We start from the raw sequence: 27,883 nt of genomic DNA, 5'->3' as shown, positions 1-27,883 counted from the left end.
GTTGACTATCTTGAATAAAATCTAGTGTCTGCAACTATTACATATCATTGTTTTGATGTTGTTTTTGTTTTTGTTTTAATGTTTTCTGTTTGTGTTCTTTTTTTTTTTTTTGGGGGGGGGGGGATGTTGAGAAATCTTCCCCAAAAGCCCAGTGTCATATCAATGTCCTTTCAAATTGCTGATCTTTGTGAAATCATGTCGTTGATTATACTGCAGGTAGCTTGTATGATAACATTACAACAGTGTCAACTTTGTTATGATGATGGTAATAATAATGAATGCAAAAGTAAGACATAATTTGTCATTATTGTGACAACAGTCATATTCATTCAGAACAACAACAAAAAAAAAACAATGATGCATGATAAGGAATATAGCAATAACAAGAATAATGGATAATAAAAACATGATGATAATAAAATATTAACAGTAAGGATGACAAAATGGAAAATGAATTAGCAATAAAAAAAGACAAAAAAAGAAAAGAAAAAGAAGAGACAATGTTGACACCCCTAGGCACCAGGGACCTGATGCCCCTGGAATCTAGGGTTACAGGATCTGAGTCACATGACATAAAATGCTTCATGTGATTGGTTACTACTGCTGCTTTATAGCTCAAGCATGATAACAGCTCATGATCCTACAAGCTACAGTTGGTTCTTGTTTCTCTTTCCATAACTTGATCATGTTAGTGATATGGGTATAGATCTTTTTTTTTTTTTAAAGGGATCGTATAGTTTTGGTTGAGACCTAATTTCAGGTTTCTAACATTTTTTTTTGTGAGATAATGAGAAACCTCTTATGAAATATGAAAGAGCATGTAATTCTATGAGGAATTCAACGTCTATTTGATGAAAATTGGTTTTGAAATGGCTAAGATATCCAAAAAAGAGCGATTCTAATAACGTGTGGGACCAACACTTTATTACGATCACTTTGTTTTACTTTGTTTTTGGATGTTTCAGTCATTCTAAACCTGTTTTTCATCAAATAAACTTTGAATTCCTCTTAAAATGGTATGCTCTGTACTATATCATAAGTGTTTTCTTGGTATCTCGCAAAAAGTTAAAAGCCCAATTCTCATCTCCACCAATACTGTATTATCCCTTTAAGTGGAAAACCACTTCACTGCCAAGGTAATGTTGATAAGAGGAGAGCTAGCAAACAAACAAGAATGTTAGCAATTTCTGTATTTAGACTGAAACATAAACAAGAGGTTTGGACAGGAAATTTTCTATAGTTTCACATGTTTTGTGAAACACAAGTTTTATCTGTGTCAACCATAGGTGCATATAGGCTAATTTGGTGGGATAATGGCATCTTGGCTTATGAGTTTTCCAATGATGAGCAAAACAATCATTTACTATGTTTATTCATTTTTTTTTTAAATGTGAAGTCATTAAGATGAAATTCTACCCTTAGCACCAAATGTGTTAGAAGTGCAATGACGACCTTTAATGGGGGAGGGGTTGCAATTGCAAAATTAAAGGGAACATATAGTTGTGGTTGAGACTTATCTACAGGTTTATAACATTTATTTTTTTGGTGAGATAATGAGAAACCTCTTATGAAACATTAAAGAACAAGTAATTCCAGAAGGGTTCAATGTTTATTTGATGAAAATCAGTCATGAAAAGGCAGAAATATCCAAAAAAGCAACCCTAATAAACTTGACAGGCCACGGCTTTTATTAGGATCTCTTTGTTTAAACTTGTTTTTGGATATCTCAGTCATTTCAAAACCGATTTTCATCAAACAAACTTTTGATTCCCCTTAGAATTGTATGCTCTTTAAAGGTAAGGGATACCTTTTACAGACCTCCCAAAATGCAGCAAAACATTAAATATGAACCTCAGGGGACTTGCTTAGGCCACTGCTTCGAAATTTAGAAGTCAACCGTTATCTAAAATTTGAATAATGCACAAAACTCAACTACTCAGTAGTTCTGTGTGTCAGCCACACTTAAGCCTTTTTGTTGCATTCTTCTGTATTTGTGATCTATAAACACAAATCTAAAAGTACTAGAGTTGATGTAGTAATTAATAGAGTGTGTGGTAAGAATGTATATAGAAATGTTTGTAAGTGTTGACGAACTTTCTTCACAAAATATACATGATTGGCACACATGCAGTACATGGGTCTGCAAAGGTAGCCTAGTAATGTACTGGAATTTACGGTGAGCCCCGAAAACAATTCATTTCAAAATCTAACCGTCAAAAAAATGTACTAAATGTTACCTTCCACTTTCAATACTTTATGGGAGTTTCGAAAATGATATTCTCTTCAACATACCACTGTATTAATACAACTCTTCATTTAAGGCGTGCAAATGGGATTCCCTACCTTTAACATTTCTTAGAGTGGTTTCTAAATATCTCGCAAAACGTTACAAGCTGAATCCTCACCTCAACCAGTACCGTACAGACCCTTTAAGTAATAGCTTTGTTCACACACCAGTGCTTGGGTGAATTGGGTGAAGTCATCACTGCTTCCTCTAATTTGCATACTGGCATTGACACAGATATCATTTTATGGTGGAGAAAACTTCAAATCTTCAAAGCAAACATCTGCATTTTATTTCCCATTAGGACAAAATATCAACCATTTGATTTGTTTGATTTTTCTCACTTATTTAAAATGAACTTGATCATGGAGGAGATTTTCACTTTAAGATAGGGTTATGTAAGTACTCCACAGACATCCGCAAAACTCCATCAAACCTTTTCCTGATCTGTTTCACAGGCAGTTTGGTTCCAGGACTTTTTGGCCGATACTATACTAAATAAACTAAAAGGACATCCTTTCTGTTTTAACCGTTTGTGTGTTATCAGTGATGATTGCCACAGAAAAACCTATATAGCCTTGAATACACTGTCTAAAGTCGCTGACATAGAATGGGTTAAAGGGATAGTACAGTATTGGTGGAGATGAGAATTGGTTGTTTAAATTGTTGCGAGATACCAAGAAAACACTTATGATATAGCACAGAGCATACCATTTTAAGAGGAATTCAAAGTTTATTTGATGAAAAACGGGTGTGGAGTAACTGAAACATCCAAAAACAAAGTAAAACAAAGCGATCGTTACAAAGTGTGGGTCCCACACTTTATTAGAATCGCTCTTTTTTGGATATCTCAGCCATTTCAAACCCAATTTTTATCAAATAAACGTTGAATTCCTCATAGAATTACATGCTCTTTCATATTTCATAAGAGATTTCTCATTATCTCATCTAAAAATGTTAGAAAACTGAAATTAGGTCTCAACCAGAACTGTACGATCCCTTTAATCACATCTGAGTATATGTTTACAATGTCCATCCTGATGCTGCTGTCTGCAGATTAGCAGATAATGTCCGCAATGACTTAGTAGCACTTCCAGCGGGGTCTAAGGCAATTACCCCAGACCAGTCGCTCCTGACACTAACCCTAATCCTTATCCTGAACCTATAGCCCTAACCCTGACCCAAACTCTAACCCTAAATCTAACCCTAATCTTTACTCTAACATTATCACTAACCAATATTGTTCATTTTTTCATTCATTTATTAATTTAATTAATTAATTAATTAATTAATTAATTAATTTATTTATTTATTTATTTATTTATTTATTTATTTATGTATTTATTTATTTATTTATTTATTTATTTATTTATTTATTTATTTATTTATTTATTTATTTATTTATTTATTTATTTATTTATTTATTCATTCATTCATTTATTTATTTATTTATTTATTTATTTATTTATTTATTTATTATTATTATTTTTTTGGGGGGGGGGGGGTAGACATATTGTCCGGGGTGGGGGTGGGGGGAGGGGGAGGGTAATTGCCTTGATACCTTCTAACGACCTTGCAGGCAAAATGTTGAAGGAAAAAATGACACTTCAATAATAATAACAATAATACAGTGTACATTAATCAAAGCGAGACAGAATTGTGACTGGCGATGTGAGTGAACTCACCAACATTGTCTATGTCTGTTTGGCAAGCTTAACCCGTTGTGTGCATTGAGTGCTGATTGGCACAGAAGAACCCATAGCGTTATACACACAGTCCAAAGTCCCTGGCACAAAAAGGGGTAAGTGTGTTGACTCTAATGTAAAAGCATCAGACCATCAGAATCCTCATCATAAATCTCATCCGCAATATCTTCTTTTTTTGGTGGATACCTTTTGCTCAACTGAATACCATGCAAAGGCAGCCCCCCCCCCCCCCCCCCCAAAAAAAAAAAAAAAAAAAAAAAATGTATTTTCCCCACTCAACTTTTGGGATAAAGGTTTCATATACCAATTTTCACTTGATCCTGAGTCAACTGAGTGACATCCAATCACACATTGCAGGACAATCATATTCTAAGTGAATGCGGAAAAGTGTTAAAAGTGTTTTTTGTTGTTGTTGTTGTTGTCTTCCGGTCACTAGTATAGTTTTATGTCCTTGATAGGACATAAAATGGAGATCCTGCGTGTGACAGAGCCACAACCCATCCCTCTTCATTCATTCATTCATTGCGAGGAGCAGGGTGCATAAGCTCACCCTCCCCCCCCCCCCCCAAGTACAAGTACTACAACTGGACCCCACGGAAGACCAGCTAGAGCAGCTGAATATGGGCTGTCCTGTCATCTTATCACATGAAAAATGAAAACAAAAATAGTTTCATGAGGTAAAAAAGAAAACCTAAACAAAGCAAAGAAATGATATAAATTCTATTCGTTAGGGAATTTTTTTTTTTTTTGCTGCAATTATGTTTTCTTGTCCATGTGTATCTTTGTCATAGTAAATTTTATTCACGACTGAAAAAAACCAAGGTTTCACATCTTCTAAGTAAAATACTTCATATCTTCTCCCTGTTGGGCACCATTGAATTCAATTATACATATATGTTTTCCGTACAATTGTAACATGATAGCGAGAACCTAACGATTCTGTGTGCTCTGGGTAATTCATTATACGCTGTGATCATCTCCATGGGAGACATCTTCATCAATGACTCGAAAATGAAAGTTAATATGTCTCCAGCGGACTGTCAAGATGCCATGCCACAAAAGGAAAAAAAAAAAGTGTGACTGACTTCATTATAAGCAAGATGACCTCTTACTTGTCTTACTGGAGCTGATTATGTCTGTATAGTGTTGACACTTTTTTTTTTTAACGCAATGTCTCACTTTCATGGATAAGGAGCCAAAGATTCTCTTTGTACATGTACCGCTGAATGTTAGCTATGCATCTCTAGTTGTTGCGTCGAAATGAACTGTCCCTTTTTCCATCCTGAAACATGGGACACACACACACACACACACACACATACATACATTATACATATATTGCGAGAGATATATGTGTATATATATGTATTACACATGTTTGTAATCACTATGCTTAAAATGATGCCAGAGTATGATTATCATACTTCAGAAGTTTGATACAGGAATTGGATTAATGTTTTCATTTGTGTTTGTGTGTGTGTGTGTGTGTATGAAACATTATATGTTTCTGTTGATGAGATGATGATAGATGGTATTTTTGTGTTGGAGTAAATGATTGATTTGTGTAAAGGTAATATTTCAGAAGATTGGTATTATTATGATATTATATGACATTGTACTATATAACATTGCACTATATAACATTGCACTTATTACATCATGGTACATTATGCCATCTTGACAAATATTGTAATGTGTGTTCTGTTGGTAGATCCATATGTATGCATGTACACATGTGTGTATGTGTGTGTGCGCGTGGGCGTGTGTGTGTGTGTGCGTGTGCATGTGTATGTGTGTGTATGTTCATGTGTGATTGTTTAAAGCTGACTAAAGCATGCTGTGGATCACACTATGATTTACAAAGCCTGCAATGAAAAGAAGCTGGACACTGAGGAATCTTGATGTCGACATCAGTGGGTGCGAGATCCAGTTTATTCTACTTGAAAAAAAAAAGAGAACAACAGAATCATCATAAAACAATGCTCCAAATCAACCTATTTCATTGGCACTTAGCATTAACTAGTTTGTAGCCAAGGCAACAAGTACAATAAAAGAAAAGAACAAAACATTAAATTAACAGATACAGATAACCAATTTTGACTCTAGCATCACAGAAATTGATCATTAAACAGGTTCAATTAGGTTGATTAATAAGGGATGTTAGATGAAGATATGGTCTACATTCTTGCATTAACAATTCCATAATTCATTATCATTGCATGACCATGTGCAAAAGCAATTAAGTTGGTGAGAGAGAGGAAGAGAGAGAAAGAGAGAGCATATGAACTCCCATGGTGTGGAGACAACACTAATGCATCAACACATAGACCAAGCAGGTTCTAAAACCCTGTAACTTATGTCGGCCATAATTTGGGGGGGGGGGGGGAGGGGAGGCTTCCAACATAAAGAAGAAAAGATGATTTACTGCGTTAAAATGCACTGAGTCAGGTGCATTGCTGTGTCAGTGAATAAATAAACTATAACTGTTACGCATACTGAAGCCGCCCAGTTACGGCTGATGTTAAATTTAGCATAAAAACCAGCACCCGAACCGAATCGGTCTATACCATACAACACTGGTGGGCACTGACTTATAAGGTCCCTGGTCATTTTGTTATGGGTTAATTAGACACCTGTTACAAACGGTCCTGCATGGCAGACCAACAATGACGAACTGGTCGAGCTGTTCTAACTCATGCTCCTAATCAGTGTTGTGGTGTCTTCCTCATGTGTGACTTGTAAAGATGGTGAAATCTGATTTCCCTTTTGGGTTTTATCAACCATAAAGTGTTAAATCAAAGCTCCGATGGCATCATATTATAGCAAAGACAAGAACTTTAGTACTGTCTGTCTGTATTCTTGCTTCTAAGAGACCCAAGTATTGGCACATACAGCTGAGTAGTAAATGCAAGTCTCTCCTGTACAAAATTTATGGGAGTGTATAGAGGTACACAATACAATGAAAACTTGATCAAAATTCAGGTGCTCTGTAAAGGTACAACCTGCGACCAATGTGGGTGAGTGGGACTATGAACGGTGCATTCATTTTTGTGTTTGGACTCCATTTCACATGGCCACCGAGGGAATAAGCAAGCTACCACAGGACGGTATAGACAGCTTCATGTCCCCTCTTAAGGGCAAGGCAGCAAGGAAAGATTGTCTTGCCTGGGGGCACTATCAATGCTGCCAGAAGGTTTGAACCAAGGACCTCATGATCAAGAGGCTGCTAGAACCTTATCCACCAAGCCACAATGTTGCACTGGAAGAGGCAACAGCTGCTGTTTAAATGTCGCATACTTGTTACTTGTGGCTTCTATGACAAATCTTTTTTTGATTAATTGTCACCCTGTGTACAAATGTATTTGTAAGATTGCAATTGCTGATCTACATTTTTAACAAATGTGTCGGTAAAAAAAGGAACCAGTAGGATTTGAACATGTCTCCTACTGCTTCCCAGGCAGCGGCACTACCACCAGGCTGCCCCTGGTTTTCGGCAGTGACACCACGAACACGATGAACTTGGAACAAATACCCAAGCTCCGAAATTCTGACATTGTTATGTTATACAGTCCAAGGTGGACAGTGTTTTTTTTCCCCCCAGCATGTTTGTTAACATGTAGATTGGCAGTTGCGATCTTACAAATACATCTTACAAATACATTTGTACACAGGGTGACAATTGATTCAACAAAATTAATAATTATCATGGCACATCTGCACCCTCTGTATTAATCTCTTTCTCTCATTCAAATGGCTTCTATCTTCTTGTTTCAAAAGTAACATTTGTCTACACTTCACCTATATGTTGTGTGACACATCTTGATACTTGTCAACTGACATGAAAACTTTGCCTCATTCCATAAGGTCTCAAGCAATTGAAGCAAAAATGAGCTTGAAAGTCACTATAATCTGCTCGTCATTCACTCGTCACTGGTCAAATGTCGGTTAACAGACCATATTTGGTATATGCACATAGGGGGAAATAATACGGCAGGATGATATACACATAAGCATGTCATAAGCAAGACGTACTACAACAACAACGAAAAATGAAGTCAAATTGAACATACTGTCTCATAGATGTTGTGGTAAACTATGTTTTCACTTGATGTACATTAGGCATCAGAAAAGCACTTGTTTTTGCTACATAAACACATTGTAAACTCAGAACAGTTGTGGATATTCACATTCTCGCTATAATTCATTAAACTTCACGGTAAAGGAAGTCACCAATGCTACTTTTTGTAGCTTGACAGCAGAACCAAGTTGTAAACCATATTCGGTACATCCACCATCTTCAATCACTCATTAAATAAAAAATATTTCTTAATCTTAAACATACTTTATACAATGAAAAAAAAAAATCCCAATACTTGGGTATACATGACAACTTTTCAAAAGTGCCATATTTCTCTTAACATTTGTAACCTGTACAAATTCAATGATTCTTTTTTTCTCTCTTTTGCTCACACAAGGAAAACTTGCTAACATATCAAAGAGTGAAGACTTTTTACTTGTACAAAAAAATGATGCAAATGTACAAATAAATAGAGAAAAAAGATTAATGTCAATCAAAAATGTACGTATTTACAAGGAGGAAAAGGAACAATAAAGCATTGAGGTCTCTGAAGTAGATGTCACAAGTTGTCGTAGGCATAATGTAGTAATGTGAAGGTGAGATAATATATTCATAACAATTTCCAACATATCCTGTAACAAGTAATCATTCTTGTACGAAGAAAGAAAAATCTATAATCTTGAATATGTCTTCTTCTTCTTCTTCTACAATATGTGAATGAAGAGACAAATGCAGAACAAAACAACCACTCCCCCTTTGGGCGAAGGGGAATATAAAAATGATAGTGGTGACATTCTTGAATCTATTTCCCTCCATATTATGAACATGTTTCTATGGAGATTGCATGGGGGGAGTAATCAGTTACTACAGCTTATAGAGTCTATGGTATTAAACCACTCCAAATGGCCAATATTCTAAATGTAAGCCTTCATGTATTATCTAACATATATATAATAAAATCAAATGAACGAAAGGCAGGAGCATTTATGCTGCCATCAGGTTTGCATCATGTACACGTCGATCTTTTCTCCGAAACAAGTATGATCGGATACTTGATCATCTCAGCCACCTGAGGGCGCTGCGACTCGCATTTCTGAAATCTAAAATGTGAAAAGATACGGTTAAAGATGCTGGCCAATGTCAACACAAACTTTAGATAGATGTTCATCTTCACAGAGTGTCACATTCATTGTTGGCAGTTAGTACTACCATTGTCAATAATGTTTTATAAATAATTCATTAAGGTATCTTAGCGGTACAGTTCTATATCATTTGTGTGTCATACTGGTACCTTACACATATCAGATTTTGCTGGTGAAATAACCATATACAAGTGTTGAAGTGTTACATTTAACAGAATCACAATTGTCCAGCAGACATGCAGTTATGAAAATGAGGTGAATTTCAGAATTCGACAAACTACTGACTCACAACAAGCCCATCTCATCTTAGTCATCCGTGTGCGCTCTCCGAAGAAATTTCAAGCTTTTCAGGGAAGCGGCTCCATTTGAGGGTTCCCCATCACAAATGACATGCACAGAAAAGCAATACACCACTCTCAGAAGAGAGATTGCTATGAGAATGAAGGGTGTGGGCTGCCTGGATTTTCAGCTCATTTAAGGCCAAGGATAATGGAGACCCAACAATTTCAACTGTCATGCCAACATCTTGAATGCGATAAAATTCCCAGGCTGAATTTAACCTGTTACAGACCAGTCCCTAGTTTTCTTGGGCTGGCGTCTATGGGAAAAGTGTGTTACAGTAAGATCAGCTAGTCCTCAAAGGGTCAAAGTTCACTTGACAATGTTAGTACATTGTACCATCCATTGCAAGTTCTGTGCACTCTTGTCGGCCTGCAATGGCATAAATACAGCACTCTTGATATCAGACCTCGAGCGAAAACCCACTTTTTTTTTTGCATCTATGCAAATTAGATCCAAATGGACAGTCTTCTTTCAACAGGAATATTCTATTTGACAGTCTTCTCAAAATGAACATATTGGACAGTCTCCTTAACAGGAATCTTTTAGTTTTATTGGATAGTATTGGGATCAAGCAGTTGTGGCACTAATACATTATGTGATGTAAAAAAGAATGTTCCGGAAAAAAAAAATATAACCAAGCACTTTCAATTTCAATTTCACCAAAGGGCCTTTGTCGAGATTTTGAGTAGAGCAATGTGACTGTGGTACTTTCAAGAGCAGCCATTTCTTGCCAGTGCCATGAAACAATGAGAGTTCTTCCTCGATGATTCACATACTTGGAATTCGCACGAGTGTACAGTCAGACCGGCATGATTTATTGATTCACTCGCTACAGACATTTGATTCCATAATTCCCAATATTTTAATCTGGATCCATATATAATTTTGCTGCATGACAAGGGTATATGAATGCTCCTTCACAGAAACAATACCTACTTGTCAACCCTTGTAATTTGAAAAAAAAGGCCCCCCCCCAAAAAAAAAAGGATGGAGAATTAAAATAAACTGCCAGATATGAGCGACATATCGAGTACCATTTTCCTCGCTTGTTTCACATTTCTCACTCAGTTCTCACAGATGATGACTTCACTGAAAAAAAAAAATGTTGAAACTAACTAGATGCAGTACGGATACAAACTATCCTACATCAGGCTCAGTACTGACATTCCGACAATGGGAGCAATCACAAAGCATCCCTGAGGGACCTGAGAACTACACCGCTCCTTTTACTCACTATAAGAGTCTGCTAACTACAAAAGGATCTTACAAGGTTATCAATATTTTCTTGACCTCAATGAGAAGTTATGTAGGTCAAGGAAGGTCAATATAGAGACAGGGTCACCAGCAAGAACAAGAGTGATTGTGATTTGTGTGTGTGTGTGTGTGTGTGTGTGTGTGTTTGTGTGTGCGTGTGTTTGTGTGTATGATTTTGTCTAACACAAAGCCTCACAATGTGATGGCGCTATTGGTCCCATATGATTTGCACACCACACTCCCAGTTTTATAGAAGCACTGATCAGAGCCGTTAAAGGTGACACCAAGTCTCGCTAAGAGACGGATGGTGCACATTGATGAAGGCCACCAGAATATACTATCATACACAGCAGGGCTATAACATTTCAGCTGATGCAGTTTCAAGATAATACAAGAGCAACACTCGACTATGTGCTATGCGACACAGGCCTACAGTACAAGTTACTGATTTAATTTACTGAATAACACTGACTTTAATTCATCGTGTGCTTTCTATTCTTTTGTGTTTTCAAATGGCAATGTCACATGTTGCCTAGATTGGCATTTATTCGAAATTCAGCACTTTTAGTACAAGATGAAAATTGAATCGAGGTCAATAAAATTTTCCATGTGACGTAGGATTCCAATAGTCAACCACAAGTCATTTCAAGGCAGCATAGTTCTCCATCCCTAGAGTTCCCATTTTGAGATGGACAAATATACCAATCAGGAAAATGAGACACCTGGAAAATAGCAACAAATGGTTGATCATTTAGCCTTTAGCATAAGTCAGGAAATAATTGTCAAAATACTACAAATGTGAAAAATGACAAAATGTTTTAGGGTAATCTATTCACCTGTAGCAGAAATCCATAGCCCTAATAGAAATTAAAAGGAGAAAAAAAAATTGTAATGAAAGAAACATGGAAATGATTAGTTTTGTGAAGTTGTACCATCGTTCGGAATCAGCTACGGCATCTCTACATGACTGTTCTCACACATTCTGTAATAAATAGTAATGAAACGGTAAGTGCTACTGTCGAGACAACATTGACACCTCTGTCAAAAGAACAGATCAAACACTGACTAAAAGTCGTCCCTACACTTGTCCTACACTAGATGAGACTCTTCTGGGTTTTCTTCCGAGCCTGCCGGTTCCTCCGCGCCTTTCAACCTGTCGTTCTCGTACTCCACAAAGTCGTCAAAGAGGCTCGGCCAGGCTTCGTTGTCGTCGTAGTTGCTGAGATTGTCCCCGATCACTTCCACAAAGTGCAGAAACATCTGCCACGTGTCCCGGGATATGCCCTTCACTTGATTCTCTGTCAGAAAATTGCACCAGCGGTGTAGAATCGGCGGCTGCCGGTAATGGAAGACAAGCTCCCAAAGCGGTATTGCAATTTCACACGGTAAAGTCCGCTGTCCGCCTTCCATGTCCAGTCCAAAGCCGAACGTGTAGCGATAGAGATCTTTGAACATGGCATCATTATTTTGTACTTCGGAACGCAATTCGGGAAACTTTGATTTGATTCCGCTGATAGAGTCGGCACGAAGAGTGCGACATCCCTGAACAAATTCGCTGCGTGTGAAGCGGCACATGGTTGCCGCCTGGAATTTCCAAGCGATCACTAGTACTATGAAATCATCCGGGCTCACCTGTAGATCCTGGCAGAAGCGCTCTGTGCCCTCTGCTAGGATAGCGTCCTCTGCACTGTCGCGATATTTCTCAAAGAGTTTGTTGGCTTTCTTCTCAGTGAAGTCCGACTTCATGGCGGCCGTCGTCTCGACTCCGTTATGATGGGGAAACTGTCTGGAGTTCTCGGCACTGGGTCTGCTCTGCGACCCGTTGTTCACGTCACCTGCGGGCTGGTGGCGGTGGGTGATGCTTCCACGCAAGCTGGAGGTGTCGATGCGCTGCGCGTAGTGGGGATGCTGGCCCAGAGGTCCAGGGCTTATCTCTTGCTGCACCGTTTTGGGTGGAAGTTGCGATGTGCTCTTCTTGCCATTATGCGGTTCCTCACTGGTTGAACTTGTGCGGCACGCAGAGAAGCACTTTCCCATTAGTCTTGATTTTGTGGGTGGCGCCGGGCAGGAGAGCCTGGATACCGGAGGTGAAGCAGCGGGGGGTAGTATGGGTGGACCTGAGAGGTCACGGCAAAGAGCTTCTCCTTAGGGCACCGGCATGGAGAAGGGAACGTGGTGCACTCTCAAGATGGACCCTGCACAAACATATTAAAAAGAGAGATAGAATGTAAAAATATTCATTTCTCAACACCTTCAAGCACTGACAACATCATGAAATCAAGTTCATGCCTATATAGTACACGACACTTTGAATCAACATCATGATATTCTAAATTAGGGTGTGATTTAACAGACTTATGCAATATAGTGCAACTTGAAAAAAAAAAAACAGTAAAAAGTGACAATGCATGTTTCATTGTTACATCACAATATGCCAGACTATAGTGAGGTATACAAACAATTGCAGGATGACCTCAAACTTGGTGGCAATTATGTCATGCTAATTAGTCATTTCCAAAGTCATGTACACAATTAGCATGTTGGCCACACTCACACATGCACATGCACACGCACACACACATACACATCCTCCCCCTCCCCCCCCCCCCCCCACACACACACACAGACATACAGTGACACATCTATACACGTGAAAGCAACTGAGAGAACCCATCCAATCCACCTTGGCAGGCTCATCACCATTTGCACGAAATTTCAATTCACGAAACTTGCCGCTGCCACCACGACACGACGCAGCATGACAGCCCCTCCTTACCCTGGTAGCACATGCATGACACGCTTCTATACTCTACGAGAGCATCCATCGCCCCATTGCCATTCATTTTGGCTTGCGTATGACTCGTGAGTGCGGCTCCAGCATTACTGCAAATAGCCGACCTTGCGTCACCAGTCATTCATTATCCCTGAATGTGCACCTCGGGAGTGGGACACGTCGTCGCGATAGCCTGTGCTGAACTAAATATTTTCCTATTCTCACAGAGTATGGGAGAGGAATGATGATAATACTCTTCTGTATTGGGATATGGCAGTGAGGTGATATGAACACACACAAACACACAAACATACACAAAGTCTTTCCGCAGGAAAAGTTTACAATAACAATCCTTAATCCACATGAACATGTTATCACCTATCAACTGGTGACTACACATGTTCATCAAACATTCTGCGTGGTTTCAGCACAGCACACACTATTGGCATTGTGGCTAGAATCTCTACCGTGCTCAACAAGCAAATTGACTCATCCAATAGATAAGCACAAGCATACATTTTGTCGTGATGCCAGCGCGCAGTGCTAATAATGTAAACCACATACGCATGCAGTAAGGTCAGGTGCGATTGTTCAAAAGATATTTATAGTTTTGCTGCATAATAATTCATGTATCAAAGAGGTCCAGTGCCAGATATAGGGTAATGAAATTTGAGAGATGGAAAAAACAGCAGCTAAGGTATGCCAATAGCACATCTGGACATGTACAATTGTACATAACATTTACATGTAATATGAATGAAGCTTTTGGCTGGATTATTACATTTTCTGGAAACAAAATGGCCTATGACCACTAATTCTATAATTTTTAAGAAAACATTTGTCTCTTTATCTTCCTCCCTACAGGCATCATAGGACCAGTACACAATCCACAATGTTTGCTGTGGCTAGAAAGTGACATTAAAGCCAAAGATCTGTGACCTTTGACCTTGAGGTGAACAATGTATGTGTGTATGGACATTCAAGGCACAAAGGCCTTCTAAAAGGAGTTGCCCTCATCCGTCCGTTGCAGTAAATTTCACACCAAAATTCAAGCTTTGTAAACAGCCAGCTGTTGCTTTAAGCTGGCTTTCTGTATTTCTCTGTGGTGTTAATTTCTTGGTCATTGTTTTTGGTACGGTTTTTATTGACTTGCTCAGTAGAGGGACCATTGTATTATTACAGCATAGATTGCTCAACCAAGGCGTGAACACACATAGATCACTGCATTACATGATCACAAGAAATTGATGCTACATCCATATAATCTATATTGACTGCACGGCTGTAACCCTATAGATGTACTGTACGTGCATTTGATACCAGAATACCTGTGGCGCCTTGAACACATGGCTGCCTGAATGTCAAGGCGAGAGACGGAAGAATTTAACAATTGAGTCTACAGGTACATTAGGCTGATCTACTACAAGCTAGGCTATCATACATGGGGAAGCAGAGGTAAAATGATGCATAATTAAATGATTTAATGTGTCATGATAATGTATGCATACAATGCATGTACCAGTACTGTATGCATATTGTACATTGTATGTACAAGTACATGTTTGAATGAAACTGCATGGACTGCTAGTTTCCATTCAATATTTCAGTGATATCTGTTGAAGGCATGCTTTGCATCAACAGATATTTTAGGTATAACAAGTGCAATACAAAAACACTGTGCAAACCCTTTTAAGACACCGTTTTTTTTTTCTTTTTTTTTTCTTTTTTTGGCTTTACTGCTATTTGCAAAACAAACAATAAAAAAAGCCTTGCTGGTCCCCTGAAATGGGATGGTAGTGTCTCTAGTGACCACATTTTGTGTTCTACCAAATACCACAAATCCCCTACAATAGACTGGTAGTGTTTGGTGTTCAATTAAACACCAGAAAACCCCTGCAGTACCGGTAGTGCAATAGATTGTAGGATTGGTGTTCAATCGAATACCAGAACAAAATTGTAATGGACTGGTACTGGTAGTGTTTGGTGTTAAAAAAAAAAAAAACACACCAGAAATCCCCTGCAATGGACTGGTAATGTTTTGCATTCAGTCAAACACTAGACATCCCTTGCACTGGGCTAGTAGTGTTTAGTGTTCGATCAAACACCAGAAAACCCCCTGCAATGGATTGGTAGCATTTGGTGTTCAATTAAACACCAGAAATCCCCTGCACTGCGGGCTGGTAGTGTTTGGTGTTCAACCAAACACCAGATTTTCCCTGCAATGGGCTGGTAGTGTTTTGTGTTCAATCAAACACCAAAAAAACCCCCAAAAAACACCCCAAAGACTTGTAACTTTTAAGCTTCATCACAGGCTTTTCTGGTCAGTACGAAATCGTATCCGGGCAATTACCCCCAGAGGGCAATTACCCCCCGGCTAAATACTGGTTAGTGGTAAGCTTTGAGTAAAGATTAGGGTTAGGGTTAGGGTTAGGGTTAGGAGTTTGAGTTAGGGATAGGATTAGGTTCAGGATTAGGATTAGGATTAGGGCCAGTGGAAGGGTGCGGGGTAATTGCCCAGGGGGTAATTGCCCTAGACCCGTACAAAATGGTATGTCCAGCTCCATGGCAATTGTACTCTTCATAAGTTGACTCAAATTCAAAAGCCAGCAATGAATAAAAATAATGATATACTAAAGCCAAGAAATGACATTGTGCATCTGTAGATTTGATTCATTATTAAAGGACAAGTTCACCTTCATAAACATAAGGATTTAGAAAATGCAACAATATTAGTAGAACACATCAGTGAAAGTTTGAGGAAAATTGGACAATCGATGCAAAAGTTATGAATTTTTAAAATTTTCGTGTTGGAACCGCTGGATGAGAAGACTACTACAGCTTGTGAGTCATATGCGTACAACAATATAAAGAAAATGTAAAAGAAAATTCAAAATATTTCACTTTTTTCGCATAATAAAAGAGCACTTGACTTGCCTCTTTCAAAAGGCAGGGGGAATAATATTACCCATAACATTTGTCGGTAACGAGTCAGGGGAATGTGTACTTTTTTCAAAAGATGGAATTTTGTGAAATTCTCTTTATATTTTCCTTATATTGTTGTACGCATGTGACATCTAAGTTTTTCATACACTGCAGTAGTCTTCTCATCCAGCGGTTACTGCACAAAAACTTCAAAAATTCATAACTTTTGAACGGATTGTCTGATTTTCCTCAAACTTTCAATGATGTGTTCTACTAATATTGCCACATTCTCTCAATCCTTATGTTTATGAAGGTGAACTTGTCCTTTAAACCAATCACTAGAATTGGGGGGGGGGGGGGGCAGTCGTTTGCAATTCATGCAAACAAGCAGTGCCATTACATAAAATGCAGGCAAGTATAAACATTATGCATATATAGCACATGTATATATCTCCTGCCTGTTTCTCGTTGAAACATATGGCAGACATGTGAACAAGTGCATACAAGTCAACACTCCCATCTGTACAAATATGAGACGCTCTGCCGAATGCACTGAATTGATCTAATGGAGGCAAATTGCCACTAAACAATCAGGTGCCTCCCTCCCTCATGGTTTGAAGAAATATCATATACACTGTATGCCAGGCCTCTCCTCCCCCCTCCCCTCCCCCCCCCCCCCCCCTCCCCCTCCCCCCTCCCCACAGACTTTTCAGTCTCCAACTGCAACAAGAATCATATCAGGTCAATTGAGTTTTATGCAATCTTTTACTTCAAGAATTAATGGTTCCTCACTATGGGTGTTGTGTAAAAGAGCATAAATTTGGTGTTTTCGAGTCCATTTCAATACAACTATGAAAAGAGCAGATCTATAAATACCACTTCTAAAGCGAAGTTACCAATAGGTGGGTTGACGAGGATGAGTCACAGAGGTAAAATAGGTTCTTTTGGGTTAGATAAAGGGAGGGGAAAAAAAACACCTTGAAATCAACTGCAGCCATCCACCCACAAGTCTGCAAACCCATTTTATCTATCACGAGCTCCTCCAGAGGGAATCCATACTGTAAAACGAGAAATGTTCGCGTGCATTTTAATTTCGCGAATTTCGCGAGCGCCAAGATTCGCGAAATTAAAATGCACGCGAAATTTCTTATCTACACTATATGCATTGAACGCAAGAGGCAATTCGCGAAAATTTCTTGCCGCGAAAAAGGCCGTCGGCTCCAATTCGCGAAAATTTTGTGCCGCGAATATATCATGTTTTACAGTATTCAAAGTGAGACAGAAATATGGGCATGCTCCTCTACAGCTACACTTGTATTTCTTTTATCTACAGTAAAAGAATGCAAAACACCAAGCCGTCATTCGAGCTACCTTTTACTGGGTCTTAAGCAGACATGTGGGTAAGAAAAGCTCAAATTAATGCCTAAGACTGCTGAAACATGATAAATGCTGGTTGGTACAGAGCTAAAAATCAATCTCGCACGACTGCACAGCGCACAAACACACACACACGTAGGCAGACGATGCCATTCATACTGGATCGGAAACACTCGCAGCTGGCTCTGACCTGCCGTGTAGTGCAGCTCACACAAAGGAGCTTGTCGCAACGCGCCAGAACCGTTTTCAGATCTGCAGACCGGAATCGAAACTGTTGTCCGAGGAGTATGGGGAGGGACGTGACCTCATGTGCACACCGTTGCCATGGTACCCGTCTCTCTCATCAGCTGAGCAATTCTGAGGCGTGATGATAATGTCTTGTGCAAAACTGACAGCTAACCAGCAAGGACACAGTCAATTAAAATCTGCATCATCTCTGACGTTCAAGAGGGCGGGGAATCATAGCTCAAGAGGCTAGCAATGAAGTTCATCAAATAATGCTCTACGCTCTGAAAATGTGATGTAACCATTCAAATTCCTCTTTCCTTTACAGGCAAAATCTGCAGGTATTGGGTTTCTTACCATTTTTGTGCAAATGGCAATGCGCATGCTACTTGCTACCTGAACCTACATTGCCTATCAATGTAACAAACTTTTTTTAATCACATTCTTTCTAGACAATAAAAAGAGGAAGTAAAGTGCATGTTTTCTGAAAGGTATCAGAAATCAGTCATTGTGAGAATGAAAAAAGAAGGAGGGGGATAGGGCCTATCATAGAAAAGAGTCTACATTGAATGTGACATAATGGTAGAAACTGCAGAGACTTCACGAGCAATCACTACAATGTATGTGTCATCAAATCACATAAATAATATATGACAAATAGATTGATTTGTTTTAAACTGACAGAAAGGCAATCAGAAGTGTAGATACATTGTGTACACGAAGACTATTAACAGACTGGCATGCTGTATTAGTGCAGGCGCAGTAAGGAAGTGTAGGATGAACGAGTTCATGTTCAAAAGAAGAAATATAAAACCAGTGATTTGTTATCCTCATAGCCTACCCAGCAACTCCAATTACTGGTCAGACATAAGTTTCAAAGCTGAACTGGCAACTGTCACTTTTTTTTTTGATGACAGGAAACACGCCTGGCATTAAACCCATTCCATGCAGGACAAGAATTTCAGTGACATCTTGAGAGATCATGTGACAGAGCCATCAAACTGTCATCACAGAGGCATCAACTTTCCATGGCAGATGTAAAACCAAGAAAATAGGACAAAACTGTGGATCTACCTCCAGATTTTGAGACAAAAGCCAAGAGGTCGGACACACTGTGTCTTTGCATGTAACTGCAGACGACATGTCCTTCTCGATCCCTTTGGTCACTGCAGAAATCGCATCCCTCTCGCCAACATTTCCGATCAGATCAGATGGAGAGTCGCTCGGCTCTCCTCCTCCGAGTAACGGGATACCTGGCTCCAGGCTCCAGCACCGGCCTTCATCTGCCTTCTCCTGACAAACATAGGTGGCTGCATCCAAGGTTTAAAGGTGCCTGTCTTCAGCATAATGAAATTAGCATGTGTAGGAATCCAGCAGTCGATACAGCTAGGAATGGTCATGTCGGCCTTGAGGCACGTGAAGTGCCAAGTTCCAAAGTTTCAGAGGTGACTATTCATCAATCCTCAGTATCCTCTGAGCTCTGCGTTCGAGCGCCAAATACATGTTAATGATGCTGGCTCATCAGTGGCCAGGGAAAGGTGAAATCAGAGGTACACTGTGTGGAGTAAACGATATAAACTGCACAGAAAGGGGCCCCCTGTGATGCCTTCATAGCAGTGATGTTCATACAAACCAAGTGTTGACCAGTACACTGTTGGCCTTCTGCGATCATAACACGCAGGTCTCTTGGTAATGTGACAATGATGCTGAAGACGTTGATGATGATGTTGATGGCACTAACAATGAAAATGATGATGATGATACCAATAATACCAAAAATGATTTTGGTATTTAGATAATGATGTAAATAATCATGATATCATTCATACTTCTATTACTATGACTAATGATAATAATTATAACAATGATATCAAAAGTGATAACAAATGGTCTTGATTCATCCACGGAAATTAAATCAGTGTTACTCACACTCAACTTCCCATGATGCATCAGGGAGAATGCTATGATTTCCTAAGCATATGACTGGTAGGACTCCTATATGTACATTGTATGCACATGGAAGTCCGACATCTGACACAGAGGACTCTGAAGCCCTGTTTTGACAGACCTGACCATGACAATGTCGCGACAATGCCCAAAGAACTCCGGATGCCTCAGGCAATAAAACCGCAGAAGAGAGCGAGGGGAACTGCTTTAACAGACACACACTGAAAACCTTACCTGGGTAGGTTTCCACGAAGGGGGTGTGTCCACTTATGTGACTACCCCACTCACCTGCCAGCATCGCTTGCTGTTCTAGATTGTGCACATGTAGGTAGGCAATCATGTTTATAGGAAACAAAACATGGTTACAATTACTGATCTCAACTACAGTTGAACCTCTCGTATCCGGACAAGTCGAGACCGGGGCTCATCCGGATAAGGGATTTGGCCGGATACGGGAGACTCAATGCTTTATACATGTACATATACATACACATGTACTGATGTAGCCCATTGTACTGTAGTACCACATGTAGTATAATGTGTATACTGCAACCTTTTCATTGTTACACTCAGTAACAGAACCCAAAATAGAGCTTCGTGTTTGCAAGAATTTGGAAGGAAATTTGATGTAATGTATGTTAATCATGTTGGAAGTAATATGTAATTCATGTGTGTTTGTGTAGGAGTTCTCAAGGAGTTGGGAATCCCCCTTTCCTCCCGTAATTATTTATAAAAAAAATCACGGCGAGATTGTATCCGTATAATAGAGAGATCCGGATAAAGGGAGGCCGGATAAGAGAGGTTCAACTGTAGAAATTAGTCTCGTTACAATCAATGCACCTGATCAGCCGTGTCAATCATTCTTTGTTTGCAATGTTGCGCATGCGTGTTGAGTGTATCAAAGGAAAACCACGGTTGCATTCTAATACAAGAGTTGTTGGGATAATATCGCGGTAATGTCAGGGTGATGTTGCGGTAATTACTCAAGCTGGTTTGGGTAGAATTTGGCAAAAGTTACCATGACAGCATCAGAGCACCATTTTGCAGGGACCATTTTTACAGGTAGGGTAAAAAAATGATTACCCAGACATTACCTGGGCCCCGTTGCTAGAAACTTTGCGTTTAAACGCAACTTGCAACTGATTGTCACTGGCCAATCAAAATCATTGTTGCATGCATGTCTTCTTAATAGGGCAGACCCTGAGCCAATCAGAATGGTTGTTTCAAAATTAGCGATTATTTGCAATTGATTGCAACTTTCTTGCAACGGGGCCCTGGACATTGTCATGGTAACTCTAGTGTGAAAGGCTCTGTTTTATGGGGCTTTACAATGGTCGATGCCTGATTAAAATATATATTTGCTGGCATTACAGTGAATAGCACAGCAGGGTGAACAACCTAGTGCACCACCAGTACAAACTATGTTCGTCTCTACAAATCCCCATATTAAACCGAGATGTCATATGAAGGGCAAACCACTATATGCCTGCTAAAAGAAGAGTACCCCAGTAATATGTGGCTACACTTAACTAGTGCTATATGTGCATTGCTTCTGGAACATTACAAGTACAGTATGGTACCTCTGGGAGTCATGTGTTGGATATTGCTCTGGATGAATCTTATGGGATTGGGTTGTTACCCTACTTTGTGGGGCAAAATTAGTCTCTGTAGGAGACAGAGACTCCAAATGCACTTTTTTTTCTTTCTCTCTTTAAAGAGCTCAGCTACATGTTCATTTACATATTCTCAATATAATAAGCCAGGTGGTTGTTTATCTCTATATGCCAGGCAAAGAATTAATGTACACCTACTTTTTAATATTATTCTTGAGACTTTGCTTGTGTCCTTTTAAAAGTTTTTCATTTCATGTGTGTATGCACTTTTTTTCTGCTACCTGTATGTGTCTGATTTTTACTTCAGCTTTTATTTGACTTTTCATATCATTCTACCTCTATTCTGCCAAATATGATAGATATACAAAATATCATGAAACAATAATACTCACTTTACTACTGAAATTGGGAGAGCCTTTTTTTTTTACAGAAACTTATATGCATAATTTCCTGAAAACAATTTCTTTTCAAAGTAAAAAGGATACATGTGGGTACCTTTAAAAGACATAAACTGCGCCCACAGATTCTCTAATACATCCTATATTGCAGTAGCACTCTCAGAGTCTATATGCCTTGCTCATAAGCATGAATTATGGCACTCTGTCCCTATTTTGACAAGCCAATTACACAAATAACTTGCAGAGGAACCAAAGAAGGGAAGGGGGGGGGGGGGGGGTAGGCCGAAACAAAAATATATTATCGTTTTTAGGCCATGGAAAGGAATAGACTATTAAGACGAAAGAACCCCCTCCCAACACACACACAGACATGTATTTCTATATTGTACATAGGGCCTATAGGCCTACACTATAATACATTAATGTATGCTATCTGTAATATTCTGTCGCTCTTTTATGGCTTAAAGAAAAAGCCCTTAAGTGTTTATTTCTGTATACATACATATTCAAGGTATATGTATATGACCACATCCAAACAGACTTGACAAGAAACTCTTATGACTTCTGAAGTGCACAAAGGGAATGGGCAATGTTGGTAAAGGTTTGTTTAATCAAGAGGAAAAACCAAAGCAAAGAACAAAATTCTTCTGATCAATTTGTGTGTGCATGCAACTATGGAACATTTAGTCACAAATTTGGTTTTGCTTGTCCCTTATATAAACATCCATATAATTCTCTTGAAACCCATCAGATCTAAGGAACCACACCTTCCTAGCTTCACTATTCATTGTTAACAGTAGTTCATAAGGTAGAATTACAACTTCTCTTTGGTTTTTGCCTTGTACCATAAATGTCAATACTTTTGCACAATTCCTTTTTTTTTGCACTGAGCGGCACAAAAACATATTCATGGGTTCTTAAATGCACACTGTGCAATTGTCAACCCATGCAATCTGTGCAGAGAAAATTGTGGAGATATTTTAATGGTTGCCCAAAAGTAGCGCAACATATGCTAAAAGTACAACAGATGTACTGCAAAAATTTCTGCATTTATAGCATCATTGTTTATTTCACTTGCAGAATCATGAAAGGCCTCTACAACACTAAATGTAAACCTTAAACTGACAACACACATTACAAGATTAAAATTCATGTTTGTCTATTAAATTGTGACAAATCTTTGTTGTTTTTTCTGATATTGTGCAGATTTAATGATTTAACTGGTTTCATGTAATCTCTCTGTAATATAGAAAACTAGTAATATTCAGAGTTGCAAGTTTAATGAAGACCAGGGGAAGATTTTTGCAGCAAAATGACCCCATGACTTGGTAGGATCAAGCACAACCCTCCTACTTAGAAGCTACACATGCAGATATGATCTTCATTTCTGGGTAATGTACAAAGGCAGGGTAATCACGTAAACATTACTCATAATGTCCTTTCACACTGACAGCGAAATCTAATAGAGAAAAATATCAACTGTGTGGGGGTGGTTGCTAAGCATCTCTGCCAAAAGCCACCAGAGAAATCATACACTGGAGTGCAATTTTTTTCAAATTTTTTTCAATTTCATTTAAAGTCTCCTGTCACAGTTAGCATTGAGAACCATTGTCCTGAAAACTCAACATTTCATTCGTACTACATGTGTCTTCCACTCTTTAGATTACTCCCTCCCTGTGGTCACATTTTACAGTGTGTAGCCAACCCGCCTGGCTTTTGTTCACGTCACAGCAGTATATCAATGCGGCAGACTGCCCAGCCAACTGCACGTATGCACATTATGCCTGCAAAACTTATGACTTTTCCCAATGCATAGTGAATGGAAAGATCTATCGTTGCTAAGGCACTGTTCAAGTCGCTATATTTCTCTATGAGACATAGAAGCACCATTTCATTTTTCAGTCTTTTATTAGGTGATGCGCGTGTCCATTCATGTTGCAGCTCTTACAAGCGAAACCCAGCGGCAAATCGCTCACTGCTATCCGTGCATAGTTGCGAATGGTGAGGTCAGACCACGGTCATCTGGAACATGGCTGAGCTGGAACAACGGCGCATGATCAGAAGGCACTGGAGACCCCGAATCTGCAGAAATTGTTCATTAGCAGTGGAAACATGAGCAGCTGATTACTGATGATTTTCATAATGATTACTGATACCACAGGCTGATTGGTCCTGAGCTAGTCAAAATTATGGATTCTCTAACAGACCACGTAGTACTTTTTTCCCACCTAAGGGGTTAATGTACAGGGGACAAAGCAAAAATAACAACAAATGTCAGAGTCCAAGAAGAAAATTGAAGCCAGTACAGAAATACCTTGCAAAGAATAAAAAATGTTCACCCTCATATTTTTTTACTTGATAGTTTTCCATAAATCATACAGAAATAAAGCAGGAAAAATGAAATGCCTAATGCCCCAAAATTGCTAATGGAGCTGCTGGGTAATATATGGATATTGGCTGATGTCATTATTTACGATAGAAACGATCAAAGATTTCGACAACAGACGTATTTGCTATTAACGGATGGCGAACTGTTATTACTCCCCATGTGAGCCGAATTCCTTGGCTGATCCTTGCACCGGAAATTTTCAATGAGGGATATAAAATGACTTTATGATGGCAAAGTTATGACTGTAGTTTATACGAACATCAGTATGAACCTTCAGAGAAAATATGCAGGCTATTCTAAATGGTTATCTGGGTTGCATCACATTGACACATTAAACTGGTTTCATTCGAACTGTCTCTTCTGGCACACAGATACACACAATAAAACTACTCTGTCTTGCATTTATTGCAAACATCAAACTCTTTTCCTGTCTGGGACTGTGTCGAAACTTAAAGGGATGGTATAGTTTTGTTTGAGATGGGGATACAGGTTTTAACATTTTGCGAAATAGTTCTGAACCACTAATATATGAAATATCAAAGAGCATACAAATTTTCTAAGAGGAACTGAAGTTTACTTGATGAAAATTGGTTTAGAAATGACAGAGATATATCCAAAAGCAAGGCAAAACAAAGAGGTCCTAATAAAAGGTGGGTCTCACCTTTTACTACAATGAAGGACCCCTATGTTTTTGGATATCTCAGCAATTTCATAACTAATTTTCATCAACCTTTAATTCCTCTTTTAGAGTTGCACGCTCTTTACTACTTCATATAAATGGTTTTTAAAAATTTTGCAAAAAATTAAACCTAATTCCCCATCTCAATCACAACTATACCATCCCTTTAATGCAGTCAATAAGTCAATTCTAATCAAGTTATGTCTACAGTTTGATATTGTATCTCTCTTGATAGGCAACATGTGCAGTTGGTGATATATTACAAAATACACATTTACTCTGTTTGGGTCTTTCTTTAAGGTGTTCATAAAACTTGCAGCAGGTATATGCAGTAGTTCAGAAGGTCAATACTATCAAGTTATATCATGCTATAAAGATGTTTACAGCATTCACTTCAAATGCTTTGTAAAGTTCGGTGTAATTCTCTCATGAAAGAAACTACAATGTATAATAGACTAAAGTTTTGATACTATGCTCACAGCGTCCTAGTCAGCAAATTTCTAGCATTCTGAAATATAGAATATTCTCTGTGAAATATGTAATATTAGTGAATCTGACTCCTCATATTAGTGATAACTGTGTGACCCATGACATAACTAAATGAAACAACAAAATCTTTAAATCATGTGTTGAAAAAAGTATACACTGCTCAATTCTTTTATGTTGCATTAAAGAATTATGCATACGTTGTAGGCCTATAAATACAAACTGTATCTTTCTTGTGGTCACTGCATATTCTCATTTTCAGAGACTTTTTTCTCAGCGTCTTTTTTACACGACATATCACATCACCTAGCCCTAGAGAAAGTGCTACACTGTACAGTGTAGGTGCATATATGAGAAGCATACACTTGTACATGTACTAGTATTGACCGGTGCATTAATAGTCCACACATCCTACACATAAGCTGTCTTAGTAGGATTTGAACTTTATTTATAGAATTGTGAAGAGCTACACAATGTATGCAACAGCCAGATACAATAGGAGCCGGCTGTTCTACAGGCAATGAAAATGGAAGGCTTTTAGCTGGGATCTAATGAAGCTTCCTGGTTTGAGCACGTCCTTGATAACGCCTCCTTTCCAGGAAAAACCCCATTGGCCTGTCTGAGTGGAAGGGGGCATGTAAGGTCGTATTGTGACTGAGAATGCTGCCTCCGCGGCTCCCAGACAATTCCCCTTTTTGTGCACTCTCTCGATAAAAAGCCGATAAGGCAAGGGTGTGCTTCATTCACAGCACCACTTCATTTGAACCTCATCTCGTCTTGGCTGGGGACAAGTTTACATCACAATGCCTTCCTGTGTTTGGGTGAACACGGGGCATTAAAAGGCTCTCGCTATGGGAGACACACAAGTTATTGTAACATGTGTACATTGTAGTGTACACAGCCTCTGCAGTTACCATGTGCCTATCTCTCAGCTACTGTACCTGTAATTTCAGGTTGTTCAAATCATGTGGTACATACATGACGGGGAAAAAACAAAATGTAGTACCGGTACTCCATATCACTTACGGTATAAAAAAACCGAGCATTTCTGGGGTTAGACACATGTCTATCTTTTATAATAGGATGGGATACTCTTTTACTGTTGATTCTGCATCCAACTTAAAATGCACGTCTCATTAATTGGCCACGAGTTAGATTAAAAAACGAAGAATCACATTAGGGCACTTGTGGGAATTGAACTTTGACCTCTTGGGAAGTGCAGGCTGAGAATGAAATGAGTCCAGACTGAGCCCAGATGTTTTCATACTGTGGCCCCACTGCCATGACTTGGTATTGGTCTGACGCAACTCATAGAATGCTTGGCTGAGGCCTGACTACACTCGACTGTGATGTGCAAATCTATACCATTATGTTGATGTTCAAGGACAAGTTCACTCAAATATATGGATTGAGTGAATGCAGCAATATTATAGAAGAACATATCAGTGAAGTTTGAGGAAAATTGGAAAAACTACTAATCAAATTAATGATTTTTTTTTTTCAATTTTAGTGCTGGATGACAAAGATATTTTACAATTTTACATCAGTCACATTGGAACCCTGCCCCATACTACAAAAACAATATGAATGGGATGTGACTCCAACAGCAATAACACTATAAAGTGGGCAGCATGATGTTACCTGTTGATTCATCACAGGGCCAGCATGAATGGCTATATACGGGACTAGGAAGATTGCCTTGTATGAAATGCTCAAGTATGGCTGACTATACTACAATTGAACTTCATGAAGCAGCATTCTGTTCCAACAAACCTCATTATGCCATTAAAGGCATTATGTCTACCGTCCCTGTCTTGCGGGACTTGCTGGGCATGACAAATCCGTACACACCCAGAGGGACAGGCTACCCATGGCATATTGTAGCCTGTACGTTTTAATAGCACCAGACAATACAGCTATTTTTACATGCGGTGTACCAGTAAATTGAATGACATGATTGTCCTGTTTACAGCAACATTTGGCTCCAAAGCCAGGAAGCCATACTATGAATACGATGGAGGCCTTCAATTACTGTTTCTTCTCAGCATATCATGCTTGAACTACATACATGTATAACTAATGAACGTTACATTCAAGAAATTCAACTCTTGAAGATAATACAAAGTTTAATAATACCACACACGCCAAATGGTGCATACACTGAAGGCTGCATTTCCATTTTCTGTCCTTTAAAGCCATATTTTTGTGGCTCAAATTGCTTCTTTTTTTTCATTTTACAGCAGACATTTATATTTGTGGCTATGTATT

General features: G+C 38.9%; 1 protein-coding gene across 1 annotated transcript in view; it reads right to left on the bottom strand.

Annotated features, from left to right (window-relative positions):
* Nucleotides 1-10,526: 10,526 nt before the first annotated feature.
* The window catches only part of LOC139720969 (DCN1-like protein 3), a 47,886-nt gene continuing 30,529 nt past the window's right edge, over nt 10,527-27,883 (bottom strand). Inside the window, exon 3 of the mRNA XM_071632298.1 lies at nt 10,527-13,001. Within this exon, the coding sequence (XP_071488399.1) occupies nt 11,896-12,843 (948 nt within the window). The 5' untranslated portion in view covers nt 12,844-13,001 and the 3' untranslated portion in view covers nt 10,527-11,895. The remainder of the gene's footprint in view (nt 13,002-27,883) is intronic.

Source organism: Diadema antillarum, unplaced genomic scaffold (assembly GCF_040938485.1).
Source record: "Diadema antillarum isolate AM-2024a unplaced genomic scaffold, OU_Dant_1.0 scf00000135, whole genome shotgun sequence".
In the NCBI taxonomy this organism is placed as follows: Eukaryota; Metazoa; Echinodermata; class Echinoidea; order Diadematoida; family Diadematidae; genus Diadema; species Diadema antillarum.
The sequence above is the reverse complement of the archived record's forward strand: the minus strand, read 5'-3'. Positions and strand labels throughout refer to the sequence as shown.